This window comes from Dipteris shenzhenensis, chromosome 14 (assembly GCF_047967505.1).
Source record: "Dipteris shenzhenensis isolate YYH24624 ecotype China chromosome 14, Dip_SZ_1.0, whole genome shotgun sequence".
In the NCBI taxonomy this organism is placed as follows: domain Eukaryota; kingdom Viridiplantae; phylum Streptophyta; class Polypodiopsida; order Gleicheniales; family Dipteridaceae; genus Dipteris; species Dipteris shenzhenensis.
The window spans coordinates 36,256,830-36,275,391 of NC_141609.1; the positions used below are offsets into that span (position 1 = coordinate 36,256,830).

At 38.1% G+C, this 18,562-nt stretch overlaps 1 protein-coding gene across 1 annotated transcript; it reads left to right on the forward strand.

Moving 5' to 3' along the window:
• The first annotated feature begins 5,454 nt into the window (after positions 1–5,454).
• Positions 5,455–7,261, forward strand: LOC147894556 (UDP-glycosyltransferase 85A2-like). Its single transcript, XM_087385086.1, has 2 exons — positions 5,455–5,989; positions 6,083–7,261. The coding sequence occupies exons 1-2, from the start codon at positions 5,518–5,520 to the stop codon at positions 7,033–7,035; spliced, it is 1,425 nt and encodes a 474-aa protein (XP_087241212.1). The 5' UTR covers positions 5,455–5,517; the 3' UTR covers positions 7,036–7,261.
• Positions 7,262–18,562: the final 11,301 nt, after the last annotated feature.

An 18,562-nucleotide genomic window follows, 5' to 3' on the forward strand; every position in this document is an offset into this window, starting at 1 on the left:
ATTAACTATTGGTGACTTGTTGGACATGCATACCTCAAAGAATTAGAATCTATGGGAGGAGTATACAGAGAAGATATGATTGATCTTGGATTTAGGCTATAAGTGACTACTATCTTTGAGACATGACGATACTAAAACCAATTTAAATACAGCTATTGAGGCTCAAATTGGTGCTACTAAGTTGTTGTTAGGTGCTCTTGGAGGAAAGGGAACTTAATCAGATAGGGTAGAAGGTCAGGCTAAGACTTCCAAGAAGTCCTTAAAGGCCTTGCTTTGATACATTGAGTAGCTAGAGGCAAAATTGGGAAATCTAAGGCTTATGGTAAGAGGACAATAGTGGAATCTTTGCATATAAGGAGTCCAAATGAATAAGTTAAAGCATGGCCTACTGATGACAAAGAGTAGAAGCCACCAACCATGACCACACACTCACTAAGAGCCCACGCAATCCTAAAACACTATTCAAATTATGTTCATTTACATTAGCATCCACTAATCTAGCAACTTCATTTTCTATTGGAGGGTCTTTAATCATGTAGTTCTTTACCCTTGAAGCCTTCAACTCTCATCTCTCTATTTCTTATAACAAATTTTTTCCATATGCCCCCTTTTACCTAAGTAATGATAGAGATTATCTCTACTTCCAAACCTTGTAGTTCTCTTCTTTTACTTCGCTACATATGTAGGTTCTCCAATTGGCAAAAGAGTTTTAAACTAGTTCTACACACTTAGCAACATAGAAATGGCATCTATTAAATTAACTATTGGTGACTTGTGGGACATGCATACCTCAAAGAATTAGAATCTATGGGAGGAGTATACAGAGAAGATATGATTGATCTTGGATTTAGGCTATAAGTGACTACTATCTTTGAGACATGACGATACTAAACCCAATTTAAATGCAGCTATTGAGGTTCAAATTGATGCTACTAAGTTGTTGTTAGGTGCTCAAGGGAACTCAATCAGATAGGGTAGAAGGTCAGAGGCTAAGACTTCCAAGAAGTCCCCAAAGGCCTTGCTTTGATACATTGAGTAGCTAGAGGTAGAATTGGGAAATATAAGGCTTATGGTAAGAGGACAATAGTGGAATCTTTGCCTCTAAGGAGTCCAAATGGAGTCCAAATCTAGCTACAACGCTTGCCCATATGTGTCTAATCTAATAATTGGCTCATCTATAAAGGGTTTAGAGTTTTTTCTATTGAGGGATAATTCCTTATGATTATAGAAGAGTTTGGACTAGGCCTCTTTTGTTATGGGTAGAGCTATTCCTCAATGTAGTCTAAGTGGGAATATAAATATTTCAATGAGCATAGGAATATGGCTTCCTGGGATAACTAGTATGTTATGTATAGCGATAAGGGAGTGCATTGCTATCATTGTAGCTCTTACCTATCCTTTTTAAAGATGAACTATGTGAATGGACAATGTATTAGATCATCCTCTCTATAGCTTTGATTTAAGTAGGGATCAATTTTATGAGTAATTATTTTGGTGGTTTTCTATCTACTCAAGCATGGATATTTGTCTCTATGTTTGGGTTTTTGTGTTGGGGTTGCCATTGATAATCTCAATCAAGAGTATGAGAGGGTGATGAATATCCAAAGTGTTGGTAAGTTTTGCCTTAAGAGAGGGTTGCTTGGTATTTATGTGGGTTACACAACCCATGAGGGTTCCAATTCTACCTGTGAGAGGCTGCCATGGTTTTGCACTCATTCAAAAGGGTTGATCACTCAAGTAGCACTTGCACTTTAGTTTTCTTATCACTCCATTGTTGGATTGTGTTTATCCATTTTCTATGATTATTAGTGCTAGCACACAAGGGTATCACTCGTTGGTTTTTAGGCACTAACTCACTTTTCTCTTTGGGGATTTGTTATGGGGTGTTACTTAGCAATAAATTTCCCATTGAGTGCTCAGAGAGACTTGAGACTTTATTTGAGCAAGATTTGAGCATTGACAAGTGGTCCTCGTGTGGACTCTACTTTTTCCATTGAGTCAATGGAATGGAACGTTGAGTGGGTTAGGAGGTGTTCTCTGTAGGTTGTGATGTTTCCCATAATGATTTATCCAAGTGGCCTTTAATATCATTTAGACACATGACCACGCTAGAGCCTCCGAAAGAAAAAATATATCATAGAACAACTCCATAAGCTTTCTCTATACCTCTTGGTTGCGAGTTTGATACAAAGTACATGCCATCACACGTGCGATGTAATGAAAGATTGTTGATTGGAGATTTACGATCCGGTGAGGCAAGGCAAGTCGATATTAGAAGAGGGCCAAGGAGGAGATCCGTGATAATACAAATAAGTGGGACAAGCATTAAAAAGCCACACGAGTTTGCATGTATAGGAAAGGTGCTTCACATTTGTGGAGTGGTGGAAAGTACATACTCCACGAGCATAGGTGGTACTTCTTATGTAATTTTCTATTTGGTTTGAATACATTTATTTTCTCATAGCATGTCATATGATGTTTTAACTTTTAGTTCATAAACATTCTGCAATTGTGCCATGTCCTATGGACGAGGAGTATGACTATGCATTAGAGAATGGCACACATGCTCTCTTCAATAGACTAGATTGCGAGGGATCCCTTGTCAATTGGAGGGCATTTGCATGCTATGTAAGTCTGCCATCCTATCCTCCTTATTCTCAATCATCTTTTTAAATCAAGGTTTGGTTATATTTTCTAAATTGTTACACACAAAATTCTCACTAGAGTGAGGCATTAGGAGAGGAAGAGGGAGGAGATGAGAGGGGAGATGCAAGAGAGGGCATAGGCAAGGGAGGAGACCAGACTCACTTAGAAGATGAAGAGGATGATGAGGACCATGAGGATGAGTAGATTTGGCTTAGAGATGTAGTTAGTTTACCTATGATTTTGTATATAGCCACCTTTCGTGCCATTTTGTAGCTCTCTTTTGACATGTATTCATATTTTATACGTACCCCATCTTTTGAAGGAAACCTTTGTAATACATGAGGTGAGAGTTTATGTAATATTTTTGAAATGCAAGCAAATACAGAGAAATACTATACATGGAACTTGGAATTAAAATTGGTTTTCAATAATAGTGGGGTAAAATGGGGTTGAAACAAGCCCCAATCTACTCCACATAAATACTTTTTTTGAAAACACAGCGTTAGTGCCTGACACCTATACTGACATCGGATACCAACATAGATACTGCCACTGTCACTTTCCTATAGATTTTTTGAGGATGATGCATATATCGATGGCGCTCTTTCAAAGGAAATATTGACACCTATGCCAGTGTTTCCACACTTCGAAAAAAATTATTTCAATTTATTTTGCATCAAAATACAGTTCATCAAAAAGTGGCATATACCTTGTAGTGTTAGATCAATCCTCACCATTTGGACATTTCAATATCAGTTTAGTCCAACCATAGTGCAACTCATATTATTAGTTTTTGCCATAGAGAAAATTAGGGAATTAGCTAGCAATTAGAGGGAGATTATTAGAGAAAAATCTATGAACCTAATTTAAATGTTCAAGAAGAGGTAAAATAAAGAAATGTTACATTGTAGATTAGCTTTGGAGCTCCTTTGGAGAAAGAGGTGGCAAAGACAATGATGCTAATTATGATTAATGTCATGTCAAAACTAAGCCATTAGAGAAGATTTTGGCAACTTGAAGAGAGAACTAGAGCAAGAGAATGAGAGCAAGCAGAAGGAGAGGGAAAGGATAAGAAAAAAACAGAGGCAATCCCTACTATTTGTATGCATGATGTGGGCAAGGATCAGAATAAGACAAAAGCAAGCCCTATTATTTGTATGCTTGAGAATAGAATAAATGCTCTCTAGTATTGGCATACTATTACTGAATCATCTATGGTGCCTTGAGGTTTCCTGTAAACTAGCACCATTGAAATTCTCTCTATCATGGAAGATAATATAGACTCAAGCTTCAAATGATCTTAGACTACCATTGGGATGACCAACCCTCAATGCATGGACCAAGGAAAAGCAAATTTGTAACCCACTTTCAAGGTACTATGCTCAAATTTCAAGGTTCTTAACCTCCATAGATTCTCACATTGAAACTATTCATGCTCACTATCTAAAAACAACAAAGGAAACCACAAGTTAGCACCATAGTTTCCAAATCTCTACCTTGGAAATTCCCAAAGCTCAAAGCGAATCATAATCCTAATAATAAAGATGTAAAAATACATCTTCCTTAATTGTGAATGTATACTCGGTCCAATGCACAGATGAGGTAAATAAGCTCACAATCCTATGAACACAAATAATGCAAGTCTCTAGGTTGGAGCTGCTCACACAATACCACATGAAAAAGATGAAGAAGATCACAACCTTGACATTAGGGATTAAATCCAAGATTGTGTTAGGGTAAAAATTTCTACGAGGATGTGGGCCTAATATGATAAATAGTACTACTAGTACATCTCGGGGGGGTCACTATGTATAAACCCTCTATATCACGTGCGTTCAAGGCCTATATTTAAAATCCCTTATTTATAAATTTTTTCATTAATAAAATGTACCCCTTTTCTATACAAATCTGTAAATTTTTTCCAAAACTATTTTAAATAGTCCCTTGTGTATATTTATTTCTGTAAATTTTAGAAATAAAAAATATCCTTCTGTTGAACTCACGTGATAGGGTTACATATGATGAGTGACCCCCCCGAGCTAGTACATGTGGACCTAAATCCAAGATTGGAAAATCTTGTACAAGGGTGTGGGCCTAAATCTACTAGGGATATGAATACCCTCATAATACCACTTATAATAATAGCATTATTAGTAAAATAATATTATCAATGATAAAGTAAAATCGAGCTATAAGAGAATCCTCTAGAACACACTTTTGCAATGTCAAAGTGATTCTCCCTCTCTCCAACTTTCGTGAAGAGTTCAAAAACTCTCATCTATTATTGTTGATCTCATGCAAGGCTTAAGTAAGGGACAAGGTGAAGTTCATGGTTGAGGTGTACCCTTACTCTTGAAAGATCTTGTCACTCTCCATGATTGGATTCAAAAGGCACACGTAGCTACTTGGAGATGCTTAGAAGTTTCTTTGCGAGACTACGTTTTTACTAGGCGAATTAAAGTAACTTTTATGAAGCACACACATGATACTTCATGTGAATGCTCAAAGGTGATGGGTGCCCTACATGGCCCTACTCCCTTTAAGTTTTCTTAAAAAGTCACCAACAAGACTTGCTCTAACCAAGAGATTTTGTGTATGTTTTTGTTCAATGGGGATGGGTAAGTGAATAGACTACCCTTTCTTGCTGGAACCATGACATTCTCTGTATGTTCCTATTGCTATGAGGAGAGACTAGCGGTTTAATCCCTTTCCTTATGTGAGTATATGAATAGCCTACTCGTTTCGTTCCTTTCCCTGTATTAAAGATACCCTTTGCATTAGTCAAAACCGTTTTTGTGGAAGCCTTAAGGACACGCGAAGCCACCTTACATACCTACTGCCTTATCCTCACTCTATTCTCAAACTTCAGCTATGGATGTGTCGCCTGCAACTCCCCACGCCCTCATCGTCCCGGCGGCTGGCCAAGGGCACATCAATGGCTGCATGCTCCTCGCCCGCTCCCTCTCCTCCCTCGGCTTCTCCATCTCCTTTGTCTACTTCTCTTCCGAATACGCCCAGTTCCTCCACAACCATCGCCCCTCCTCCCCCCTTCACCCCTCCATCCAAATCCATGTCGTCCCAGATGGTTTCCAACCCGGCCAGCCGCACTTGTCCTTCGAATTCACCTCCTCCATGCGCCAGGGCCTCGAGCAGCTCCTGGAGGAGCTTAACCTGAAGAATCCCGTAACGTGCCTCGTTTCGGATTCCTTCATCCCCGAGACTCAGGATGTCGCCGATAAATTTGGAATTCCCATGATCGAGTACTGGACCTCAACTGCAAAGGCGTATCTGATGGTTCGGAACCTTCCTCAGTTTTATTCGAAGGGATATCTCCCTCTCAAAGGTAGAATGGCTGTGATCCTGTAAAACATTAAGATGGGGAAGCTTGTAAAAGTCTGTACTTTTGCTCACCCTTCTTCGTTTGACGGTTTGGCAGGTTCAGCTGCCCGCTGGAAAAATGACAACCCAGTCATGGTTGACTGTATCCAGGGTCTTCCGGCTTCTCCGCTCCAGCTGCATTTTCCTCAAGAACTGCTTGTTTCTGATCCATCCGGAAACCTTTCTCGCTTCTTGATGAAAGTTAGTTCTCGTATGCATGCCGCAGAACGGGTTCTCATCCATACAATATCTGAGCTAGAACCCGATGCCTTCGAAGCTTGCAGGGCGGCTCAAATTCCAGCGCACGGCATCGGCCCATTGCTTCATTACGCTTCGTCAGAACCGTCAATTCGATCAAATGAGCCGGCCAACAAGCACGAGTGCTTAAATTGGTTGGACACGCAGGCCGACTCGTCCGTCATCTATGTCGCATTTGGAAGCTACGCGACGTTGTCTCGGGAGGAGATGAAAGAGCTGGCATACGGGCTAGAGGCAAGTGAACAGGCGTTCTTGTGGGTGATCAGGACAGATGCGTACGAGGGTGCGGGTGATGAGGTCGATGAAGTATTACCGGAAGGCTTTTTGGAAAGGACGGAGGCGAGAGGTAAGATAATAAGGTGGGCACCGCAAGTGGAGGTGTTGGGGCATGAGGCGGTGGGGGGATTTTTGACGCACTGTGGATGGAATTCAACGATGGAGAGCTTATGGGCGGGGGTGGCGATGCTTGGCTGTCCGAGGGGGGCGGAGCAGAGGTCGAATGCAAACTACATAGATCAAGTATGGAAGGTGGGATTTGAGATGGAGAGAACGGAGGAGGGAGGCCTAACAAGAAGCTACGTAGAGAAAGGGGTGAGGAGACTCATGCAAGAGACCCAAGGGGAGGAGTTAAGAGTCAGGGCCAAAGAGATCATGCTAGTCGTGAGAAGCTCCTCCCAAGAAGGTAGCCTCTCGTACTCTAACTTGCTTAAGTTTTACCAGGACATGAAGTTTCTTTGTGCCCGAGTCCAATGACTTTCTTAACATCATTTTACAGCCACGTTTAGCCACTACCACATGGTATACACCCATGATTAATTTGTGTAGCTCCCACCACATATTCTCTCCTTAAGGGGAACCTTTTTTTCATCACCCAAGTAGCTACATAAACAAAGTTAAAAGTCACTAATTTACGTTTTTACCCCCTTGTTCCCTACTTTTATAAATCGTTGTATGCTTTCATATTAGAGAATCTTTTGCAAAAACGTACTCTTATAAACATGAATTATGTGGTGAGATTGATACATGACTTCGTTCTCTTATATTGTAACATTTTCCATCTCCATAAAAGTTTTTTTAACACCAATATTAGAATTATATTGTATCATTTTCCATCTCCACACATCAATACAAATGTTTTCTTAACACCAATATTAAAAGTCACGCTGCAGAGGCTTTAGTTTCATTTAATTTTTGTCTCCAGGTAGAAAATAAAATTTTAGAGATTCTAGTTTTATTTATTTTTTATCTCCATGTAGAATATTAAATTCATAAAATCAAATACTTGATAAATAATTTAAGGATCAAATTTTCCTACAACAATTTCACAAAAAGAACACTAAAACAAACGTAATTAGTTTTGCTAGCTTTGCTATTCTTTGGACACGTCCCAAAAATCATTTCTAATTAGTGCATCATGTTGTCGTTGTCACTCTTGCAAAGGTCAACAATAGGCCTTTGCACTGGGTGCAACAATACGAGGATGTGCATGACCAAGCTCCTGCACTATTAGAGACTCAGCTGCTTCCATTTGCGACATGTTATGTGTTGGCCACATTTGCGATGGTCTCCCATTCAAGTTCATAAGTGGGCTTTGCCAATCCATATAGAAACAATGAGACACAAATGTGGTTGTTTATTCAGAGTGGTTACATATATAGGCAACTGCCTCCATGTAGGTAGATCCCAGAGCCATAGTCATCTCCTTGATTATCTCAATCAATCACCTCCTATGATCACTCACTCATCACACCAACCTGACACACCTAACTAGGACCTTCTAGCACACCTACACTCACACACTTCTTGCATAGGACTCCGATCTCATAGGCACACACACACACACACATCAATTTGCCCCTTCATTGTCCCTCATAAATTGATGACCTCATCCCTTAGTAGTAGTACATGGAATGCTCCATGGCTTGCCCACTATCATGTGGCAACACTCATGGCCCCAACCTATGACTCACTGATAGGATTCTTGGTTTACAACTGGGGGATGGACACATACTATGTATGCAAAGCCCAATGAGTCCAACAAGGAAAAATCTCAAAAGAATAACAATCATTTAAGGATTGACTATCCATGAGAGAGAACCTTTATTGACCTCATACACACATAACTCAGGAAACATATAGATCCTTACCCTTGTTAGATTTGACTTGGGTGTTGTAAGCAGTGAGAGCTTGAGTTTTGACATTCTCTGGTTCTTCTTCTTCTTCAGTTTCTGCTTCCTCAACAAGATTGGTTGAACATCTCTTTTTGGCATAACATTCCTTTTCAAAGTGTCCAGGTTTGTCACAAAAGTTACATTTCATTTTGCTCTTTCCCTTGAAGTTGCTTAAGTTGCTTCTAGCCAAATATGCCCCTTCTTTGTAATCACTGCTTTGTTTGATCTTTCTCTCCTCCTCCAGCAGTGATGCTTCAATTTCTACCAAACTTATCTCTAGAATATTGGTGAGTGTGGTTACAATAGTGTCATATTCTTCATTGAGACTTCTAAGTAAGATGGCAATGACAATATCTTCATCAAGATTAAACTTGATTCCAGATAACTATGTCAAAATGCTCTTCATTGAATTTAGATGTGAAGAGATGGTCTCCCCCTATCCAATCTTAAGGCCAAAAACTTGATAAGCAAGCAATACTTAGAGGGTCTTCCTTGTGCTCCAAACACATGCTCAAGATGAGTCCATGCAGCATGAGTAGTCTCACATCTATCACTATGATGAATAAATGAATCACTCAGACCAAGAGCAATTATAGCCCTTCACCTTCTAAAGACTTTGTTGCCTTTCTTAATGTCACAAAGGAATAATTGGATTTTCAAAAATGTTTTGAGGAACATCATTGCTTATTTTGCTTTGGAACACATCTGTCACAATTTTGTAGTGGCCATATAGGGAGTGACCTTCTAGCAGTAGTTGTTCAACTACACATTGGAATCACATCAAGAAAGGAAGGAGCTCACGATTCATCATTATTCTAATCCTCATATGAAAATGGATTGATAAAATATACAAGTTCTAAGGTGGTTCATGCATCTCTTATATGGACTATAATCTATCAAGATTGTAAGCACAAACCTTTAAATGCCTTCCAAAGCTTTCCTAGTGGTTTGAACATTGCTTTCATGCCAACCCTATGAGGTCGAAAGAGCCACAACTTTTTTTGTATGCATTAGTCTTCTTGTCCCCACACCATGAAGAGCGGGAGTTCTTTTTTTTAACATCTTTGAGTAATTCAATCTTGGGCCTTAGATTGTGTTAACTTGCACATGGCCATACTGACACATTAAAGCAAAGACTTTCGAGGAATAGAATGCATCCGTTTTGCAAAATGATTGTTTATTTTTCAATGTGATCTGTCTTTAGGTTTGAAGGTTTATTTTCGCTCAACTTGCATAATAAAAGCCCACTCAATCTAGAAGAATAAAAATTCCATGAATGAAATAGAAGGATTAAAAGCATTTATTACATACAAAGAGGAAATGCTCCGAAGGTATCTTATTGGAAGCCTACTTGGAGAGAACACACTACCATTGTAATTAACAAGACACGAAAATTAATAAAGGAACTTGAGAGAATGCGAGGCTCAAAGGATGTCAAGGAAGAATGCAATATGTTTTAGCCAAATGTTCATAATGAGTTGCGCTCCAGTCTTTGAAAATGAATTGGTATTATTACTCCCATGTCCATATTGTGGACCGAAGAAGAGAGAGTTTAGGCCACAAGTAGATATAGAGGTCGATTGTTTTGTTGTGGTTCGGCCATCAGATGATGAATATGAGAATGTGAAGTTTTGGGTTGCAAAAGTAGTTGATGTGCAAAGAGATGATCAAGGGAGATCTACAACATATACAATGGTATGGTATGAGCCAAAGGGCAGGAAGGAAAATATGGATAACAACACATTGTATATTAATTGTATAATGAAGTAGTGGATCCCAAATGATGAAGCCATCTCACAAGTTTCGACGGAGGCAATCATAGTGTCTTGGCATTCAAGGGCAAAGAAATCAAAGAAGCACATGGGATATGAGGTAGAAGGAAAAATAAAAATACCACAGCAAAGTATTTTGCATATACACGAATTTTTAAGATGCTCACCATGGAGGAAGTGCGTGTAAATAATTCCCATGGTCTATAGACTATCCCTCTTTGGTATTGCCTTTGAAAACGTCCTTTCAAACCCTCGGGAAGATGTATTCACAAATTTGCAAAAGGCTATATATTTGAAGATGCATTGAACGGTGTATTCCATATCTCATCTATCTCCCAACATTTTTTGTAGTTTTATTTTGGTATGAGAGCTTTGGGATATGCACATACAATTTTTTCACCTTATATAACCTACCAAGGAATCTCTAAAGGCTGAGGTTCCAAATCCTCGGACCTCAATTTGTGTATCCTTTGTTTTCTCCACACGGGCTTCTTTTTTGGAATAATACTATGCAGTCTACCAGCTTAAGCTACTGATGAAGTTCGATGCATTTATCTTAGTTCTCTCAACATGGTGTCAATCCTCAACCAAAAAATAACCGCATCGTTGATTTGAGCTAAAGAGCTCAAGACTTGGTGCCCTTGGCAAGAAGCCATGTAGAGAAAGGGGTGATGAGACTCATGCAAGAGACCCAAGTGGAGGAGGCAAGAGAGAGGGCCAAAGAGATCATGTGAGTGGTGAGAAGCTCCTCCCAAGAAGGTAGCCTCTCCTTTACTAACTTGCTTAAGTTCTATAAGGACATGAAGTTACGGTATGCCTGAGTCCAATGACACTTTAAACATAATTATATAGCCATGAATAATTGGTTTAGCCACCACACGATTATAAAGCCATGAATAATTGTTGTAGCCACCACATATTGTGGGCTTTAGGGGAACCTTTTTGTCATCACCAAAGTAGCTACATAAGTGTTTTAGTACAAACTTAAAAGTCACTAGATTTTAATTATTCCCCCTTGTTACCTACTTTTTTAAATCGTTATATTCTTTAACATTATAGATTTTTTGCAAAAACGCACTCTTCAAAAACATGAAGTATATGGTGAGGTAAGATTGATGCATGACTTGTTCTCTTATATTGTATTATTTTCTATCTCCACACATCAATACAAATGTATTTTTAACACCAATATTAGAATTATATTGTATCATTTTCCATCTCCACACATCAATACACATATTTTTTAAAAACCAATATTAGAAATCACACTGCAGATATTTTAGTTTTATTTATTTTTTGTCTCCAAGTAGAATATAAAATTCATAAAATCAAATACTTGATGGAATATATAGGATCAAATTTTCCTACAACAAATTTGAAAAAAGAACACTAAAAACAAACTTAATTAGTTCTGCCAGCTTTGCTTTTCTTTGGACACATACCAAAAATCATTTCTAATTAGTGCATCACGTTGTCATCATCTCTCTTGCAAAGGCCAATGCTAGGCCTTTGCATCGGTTGCAACAATATGAGGATGTGCATAACCAAGCTCTTGGAATTTTAGTGTTGCTTCCATTTGTGATATGTTATGTATTGGCCACATCTTTTGTATCATTCTAAATATTTTGTTGCCTTTCTTAATGCCACAAAGGAATAATTGGATTTTAAAAAATGTTTTGAGGAAACATCATTGCTTATTTCACTTTGGAACACATTGTCACAATTTGGAAGTGGCCATAGAGGGAGTGTCCTTCTAGAACTAGTTGTTCAACTACACATTGGAAACATATTTTAATCACATCAAGAAAGGAAGGAGCTCAAAGATTATCATTGTTCTAATCCTCATATGAAAATGGCTTTATAAAATATACAATTTCTAAGGTGGTTCATGCATCCCTTATATGGACTATCATCTATCAAGATTGTAAGCACCAAAGTTCAAATGCCTTCCAAAACTTTCCTAGTGGTTTGAACATTGCTTTCATGCCAACCTTGTGAGGTCTAAAGAGTGACAACTTGTTTTGTATGATTTATTCTTCTTATCTCCACACCATGAAGAGCGGGAGTTCTTTTTTTCAACATCTTGGAGTAATTCAATTTGGTCCTTACATTCCTACACATGACCACACTCACACATTAAAGCAAAGACTTTCGAGGAATTGAATGCATCCCTTTTGCAAAATGATTGTTTATTTTCAATGTCATATGTCTTTAGGTTTGAAGGTTTCTTTTCGATCAACTTGCATAATAAAAGTGCACTCAATCTAGAAGAATAAAAATTCCATTAAAAGCACACATACATAATTCCCATGGTCTACAGACTATCCCTCTTTAGTATTTCCTTTGAAAACGTCCTTTCAAACCCTTGGAAAGGTGTATTCACACAGTTGCAAAAGCTATATATTTGAAGATGTATTAAATGGTTTGTTCCATACTCGTCTATCTCCCAACATTGTTTGTCATTTTATCTTGGTATGACTAGATGAGAGCTTTGGGATATGCACATACCATTTTTTCACCTTATTTAACCTACCAAGAAATCACCTCAAGGATGAAGTTCCAAACCCTCAATTTGTGTATCCATTGTTTTCTCCAAATGGGCTCTTTTTTTGGAATAATACTTTGCGGTTTGCTAGCTAATAATGAAGTTTGATGCATTTATCTTAGTTCTCTTAACATGGTGTCAAGGTCTTTTCTATTAAGAGGAGCTAGAAATAAAAAATAACCACATGGTTGATTTGAGCCAAAGAGCTCAGGACATGGTGCCCTTAGAGTGATATCGACTCTTGAAAAGGTGGGGTCAAACCGACCACAATTCTTTTGGAGCTTGTGATTCTACGGAGATAATTGAGCTCCAAAATGTCTATGTGGTAATTAGGGAGCTCAATTATGATTCCCATGGAGCCACAATATCCAAAGATTGACTTGAGCCCAAGTGCTGAAGCATTGATAACCTTGGACACAATTATTGAGCACTTTGGCTCCTCTAAAATGAATGTGTCCATCATTTCAAGCAACTCAAGCAATTAAACTCAAACCAATCACATAGTCAATTTGAATCTTATGGCTCCTCCAAAACGACTATGTGGTCAACATGAGCTCATGGCTCTGCATAGTCAATTTGAGCCAAATTGATACGTAGTTGATTTGGAGCTCATGGCACCTCCAAAATAATTTTACAATCCATTTGAGATCATGGCTCGTCCAAAATGACCATGGGTCTCTAATTTGAGTCCAAGACTTGGATCGTTTGGATCAAATCAACTACATGGTTGATTCGGGGCTTGTGGCTCCTATATGTTGAGTATGCATGTGATTTGGAGCACATGGCTCTTGTAAAATAATCACACACTTGACTTGAGCTCATGGGTCCTCCCAAAAAAGGTACATCATCAATTTGGAGCTCATGGCTCTTCCACAATGAATGTGTGGTCACTTTGGAGCTAATGTATCTTTCAAATAGATCACTCATGCTCATGGCATCTCCAAAACAACCATTTGGTCAATTTAAGAAACCCTTTAGTTCCTAGGATCAAATCAACCATGCAATAAATTTGGACCTTGTGGTGTTGAGATATGGTGCCATGAGTACAAAATAAGAGGCTAAGGTATGTGCTAAGGAAAGAATCAAAGTAGCCACCTAGCTCATGTGTTGTCTAGAGAGGTTTGACAAGGGGCTTGTACCACTGGAGCTCTACGGGATATCTTGTAGGTTTTGTTGCGATCCAAAGATTTGTGGGTGGGAGATGCCACCACTTCCTGAGGTGCCAAGAATCTATGAAGAATTGACCATGGAGGAAGGCGGGAGAGAAGGTGGAGATGTAGCAGGCATTGCTAAGATATGCTGAGGTTGGGAAGAAAAATCAGAAGAGGTTTGAGAAGGAGAAGTAACATTCTTGCCAACGCCTCCCAGACCTTCAAAATAATGACTCCAACCTCCAAAGGCTAGCAAGCGAATTCTACACTCTAGTGCCATCCTCCTCCTTTGCAAGCCGTCGCCCCCTGCAACATATTTCCTTCAAAGCTTTTCTTTCTCCAAGGTTCCCTTGGATTGACATGTGGTAGATAATAACTAACCAAGGTTAGTTAGGAGGACCCTTGGTTGAGTTTGTAGTCACTATGGTTGAGTTAAACCTTGGTTAAAGTTTATGGTTCGGTTCAGTTGGACCATGGTAAAGTTAATGTAACCTTGGGTTGACCTAGTTGGGTCAAAAGATTGCCACATAAGCATGCACAATCAGTAGTGCCACCCAAGCACAGAAACCCCTACCAAGTATAGTTTGTAAGCAACATATGAACTCCTATGCCACATCATCAAGACCCCCTCTTCTTCACAGAAACTTCGACAAGGCGTAACTTCCAATCCAGAAAGAATTTGCACACACCTCAAAAAGAAAAGTGATCGTCTTTTCAAGCTCTACACACCTTTCAGATCAGAATCATTGTTAGCAACAATTAGACACTGCTAATATTGAAAGAAATCAATTGGTAAGACCTTTGCAACAAATGGAAAAGCGACGCATGAATGCAAAAAGCATACCAAAAGCACAAGTGCATGAGATCACCATAGCAGAGAACATGGCATCCACACATAAATCATTAAGGCACATGGAAGAACAAACCATAATGCATCAGGCTACATCAAGCAAAGAAGAGAATGCCATTGACATCAAGCATTGAAAAGCAACAGCCTTACCACCTTTAGCCCATATGTTTTGTAAATCAAACCTAACCACCTGAGAGTAGCCATGTAAGTACCCAGGGGAGGTATTGACATGTCAAAGCCACACTTGACCACCTTCTGTAGCAATGTATGCACTAAGGGGAGGTGATGGATTGCAGACTCATATCTAACCACCTTGCAGTAGCCAAAGGATCATGGCACCAAGGGGAGGTGTTGAGGTATGGTGCCATGAGCACATGATGAGAGGCTAAGGTATGTTCTAAGGAAAGAATCAAATTAGCCACCCTAGGATGTGGACTACATGATGTGGAGATGTGGATTGAGGATATCCACAAGGAGAGATGTGGATCAAAGGATCCCACAAGTGTTGACTATTCCAAGGGCACTCTCTATATAAGAGGCCTATCATGTATTATTGAATATAGATTTGCAATAGATTGGTTTGTAGTAGCTCATCATCTCTTCCATGGATTTTCTTGTATGCTTTGAGCCTCCGTAGTTCTTATGCTCATCTAGTTACACTAGGTTTAGCACAATCCTACATTCTTTGAAATGTGGCTCCTCAAGCACACGCATGTGACTGATTTGAGTCTAAATCTTGAGTAGTACTTATGCTTTAACTAGGTAATTGATTTGGAGTTAATGCCTCAATCAAACTGACGAGCTATTGATTGGAGCTCGTAGCTTCCCCAAAACGTCCATCCAATCAATTTGAGATTATGGCCCCTCCAAAATGAGTGCATGGACAATTTGAGCCTAGGTGCTCAAGAGTTTCCACGTGGTCAATTTGAGCCAATATTGGGCCTATTTGGATCCAAGGCACAATCCTTGAAATTGCCATGCAATCATTTAGGGGGAGCCAAAACCTCCAAATTGGAACACATCATTGATTTGAAAGGGTCTTGAGCTCCAAATTGACCATGTGGTTGATATGAGCTCAAATGCTCAGCACGGATGTTTTTATCGAAGCTATGATTATATATTAATATAAAATCTTGATGAAAGTTTCCAAGCCCATTTTTTTAAGTTTCACAATATTGGTAGAATGTAGTACTTTTTAATATATTTTCATTTGAAATTTGAAGGAATAAATGTAAATCCTGGCGAATCTTTAAAGTTTTGTGCATTAAAGTTTCAAATCGTGGTGATTGTTTCAAACATTTATTTTTATTAGGGCATACAAACTTTTGACATCAATATATAAGTTTAGCTTCTTAACGAAACTAACTTGAAAAAATCATCCATGGTGCTCAGAAGTTTATATCTCTGGATAGTAAAATTTGATCACATTACAACATGACACATATCATATAATTGAAGAAGAGCCCATGATATTGAGCATCATGAAAACGTGAAATATAGTTATATTTACATGGAGTACGTTTTTGTTACAAGAAAATTTGGCTTTGGACTAAGGCCATTGGCTAGATGCTCCACAACAGTTTGTGAAGAATATTGTGTAGACGCTTGTGATGCTCCTTATGGAGGTTGTGATACCTTGGGAGTAAAATTAATCTTTACTTTCTTTGGAGGCTATGATGCTTTGGGTGCAGACTGAATCTCTACTTCCTCTCAAGGCTATGCTACTTTTGGGTGTAATGTCTGCTCATGGAGTCCATTTATAAAAATTTTAAATTATATTTAGTGTCTCACAATGCTATTTATGTGGTCCATTATAGTAAATGTCTCCTAAGGCTCTTTCAAGTTTCCTAAAGAGATGGATTTAAGGAGTTAAACATCTAATTGCTTTATAGGTACTTAATGGTAATAATATGCTTGATGAATAGGATATGAAACTCTCGATAAGATGTTATGATAAACTTCATATCCTTAGCATACTTTTTGTTTTCACTTTTTTTTTTCAAAGAGTGGATTTACTTTTCATTTTTTATTCGAAAGTATTTATAGAAATGAATTGGAGAGTTACACCATCCCAAAATTAATGAAATACATGTTGAAGGCCAGGCAACTATACCACCCTTTAATCCAGATCTAAGGGCATGAGGGAGGTTGGAGTAGAACCATCAATTCAAATATACTTAAAAGGTGTATTTAACACCAACTTGGTATATATACATGCACCACCTTTCCAAGAGTAAGATGAAGATTACTCTATTCAAATGAATGTTTAACATCTTTGGTATAATACTTTTGGTAGTGCCATTAAAAATAACTGCCAAAACCTCTTTTATTACAAATCTTAGAAAATCACTCCATAAAAAATTAATAAAATTTGGACTCTTGTTTGGTCCAATTGTGAAAATTAAATTTACTCAGTCCAAATATGTTTAGTAGTGTGTTTTCATAGTGTTACATAGGTTTAGAAGGCTCAAGGAATTTTTATGGAGCAAGCAAGATTAATTGAAGCCACAAAGTATTATCAAAAGCCAATGTGTAAAATTAATTTGTATGACACGTACTTAGATAACTATTGTATATATTGAAAAACTTTGAAAATCTTTTTTTAAGTTGTAAAGGTATAGGAAAAGCCATTGGGAAGCGGCTCTATTACATCTATCCTATGTGCTAGAGTAATCAATCTTCAAATTACAACTTGTAGATGCTATATTTCATAAGGACTTCTTTTGTCATTTATGATTGCTTGTAAGAATAGAACTAAAGTGCCACACAATATCTTCTATAGGATTTGCTCATTTGATACATTTACGAGAGAGAGAGAGAGAGAGAGAGAGAGAGAGAGAGAGAGAGTGAAAAGCTTTTTTTAATATGAAAAAGTATTCTCAACCTGTAAAGGTATAGGAAAAGCCATTGGGAAGAGGCTCTATTACATCTATCCTATGTGCTAGAGTAATCAATCTTCAAATTACAACTTGTAGATTCTATATTTCATAAGGACTTCTTTTGTCATTTATGATTTCTTATAAGAATAGAACTGAAGTTCCACATAATATCTTCTATAGGATTTGCTCATTTGATACATTTACACTTGAGAGAGAGAGAGAGAGAGAGAGAGAGAGATCCTAAGAATATTAATTACGAATTCAACTCGTTTCCATTAATTAAGAATTTACCTAGTAAATTATGAATTCATAGAGAGATCATAGAAACATTCAAACATTAATTAATTAAGAACCTGGTTAGTTTCTATAAAATCTATCTCAACTATATATGCTTTACCCATACAATGTCATGCACTGTGCGGGAGCATCCCAGGTGCTCCCTTGTTTATCTTGGCAAAACTTCTTAGTGAAGTTAATAATTAATTAACTAGGGTGTGGTAGGCCGCCTAAGGAGAAATGTGGAATGAAGTACCAAATTTATAATAAGTCGATTTAAATTAACTATATTGTAAATAAAATGGAAAAAGAAAGTTGAGAATGTCAGAATTGTTGTAGTATCAAATTCAAAAATGAAAATGTTAATGGTTGGAATAATGAGAACACTATATGTAGGTGATTGCACCTACTATAAGAATGCGAGTATAGCATGTGTGTGTCATGCACCTACCATAAGAATAGGAGTATAGCATGTAGTCTATGTATTCTAAATGTGAGTTTGTTCTTTATGGAATTTGCAAATCTATCGAAGATTCCCTTCGTTGAAAAGCATGATTTCTTCAATTTTCAAAAGTGAAAAAAGGGAAATACCTGGCTATAAATAAAATAGTGGACATGAGACATGACATAGGGTCC

Bases quoted from the DNA above. Each gene is read 5' to 3' on its own strand.
- LOC147894556 (XM_087385086.1), top strand. From the start codon at position 5,518: ATGGATGTGTCGCCTGCAACTCCCCACGCCCTCATCGTCCCGGCGGCT. The intron at 5,990-6,082 runs GTAGAATGGCTG...ACGGTTTGGCAG, and splicing joins GGGATATCTCCCTCTCAAAG to GTTCAGCTGCCCGCTGGAAA.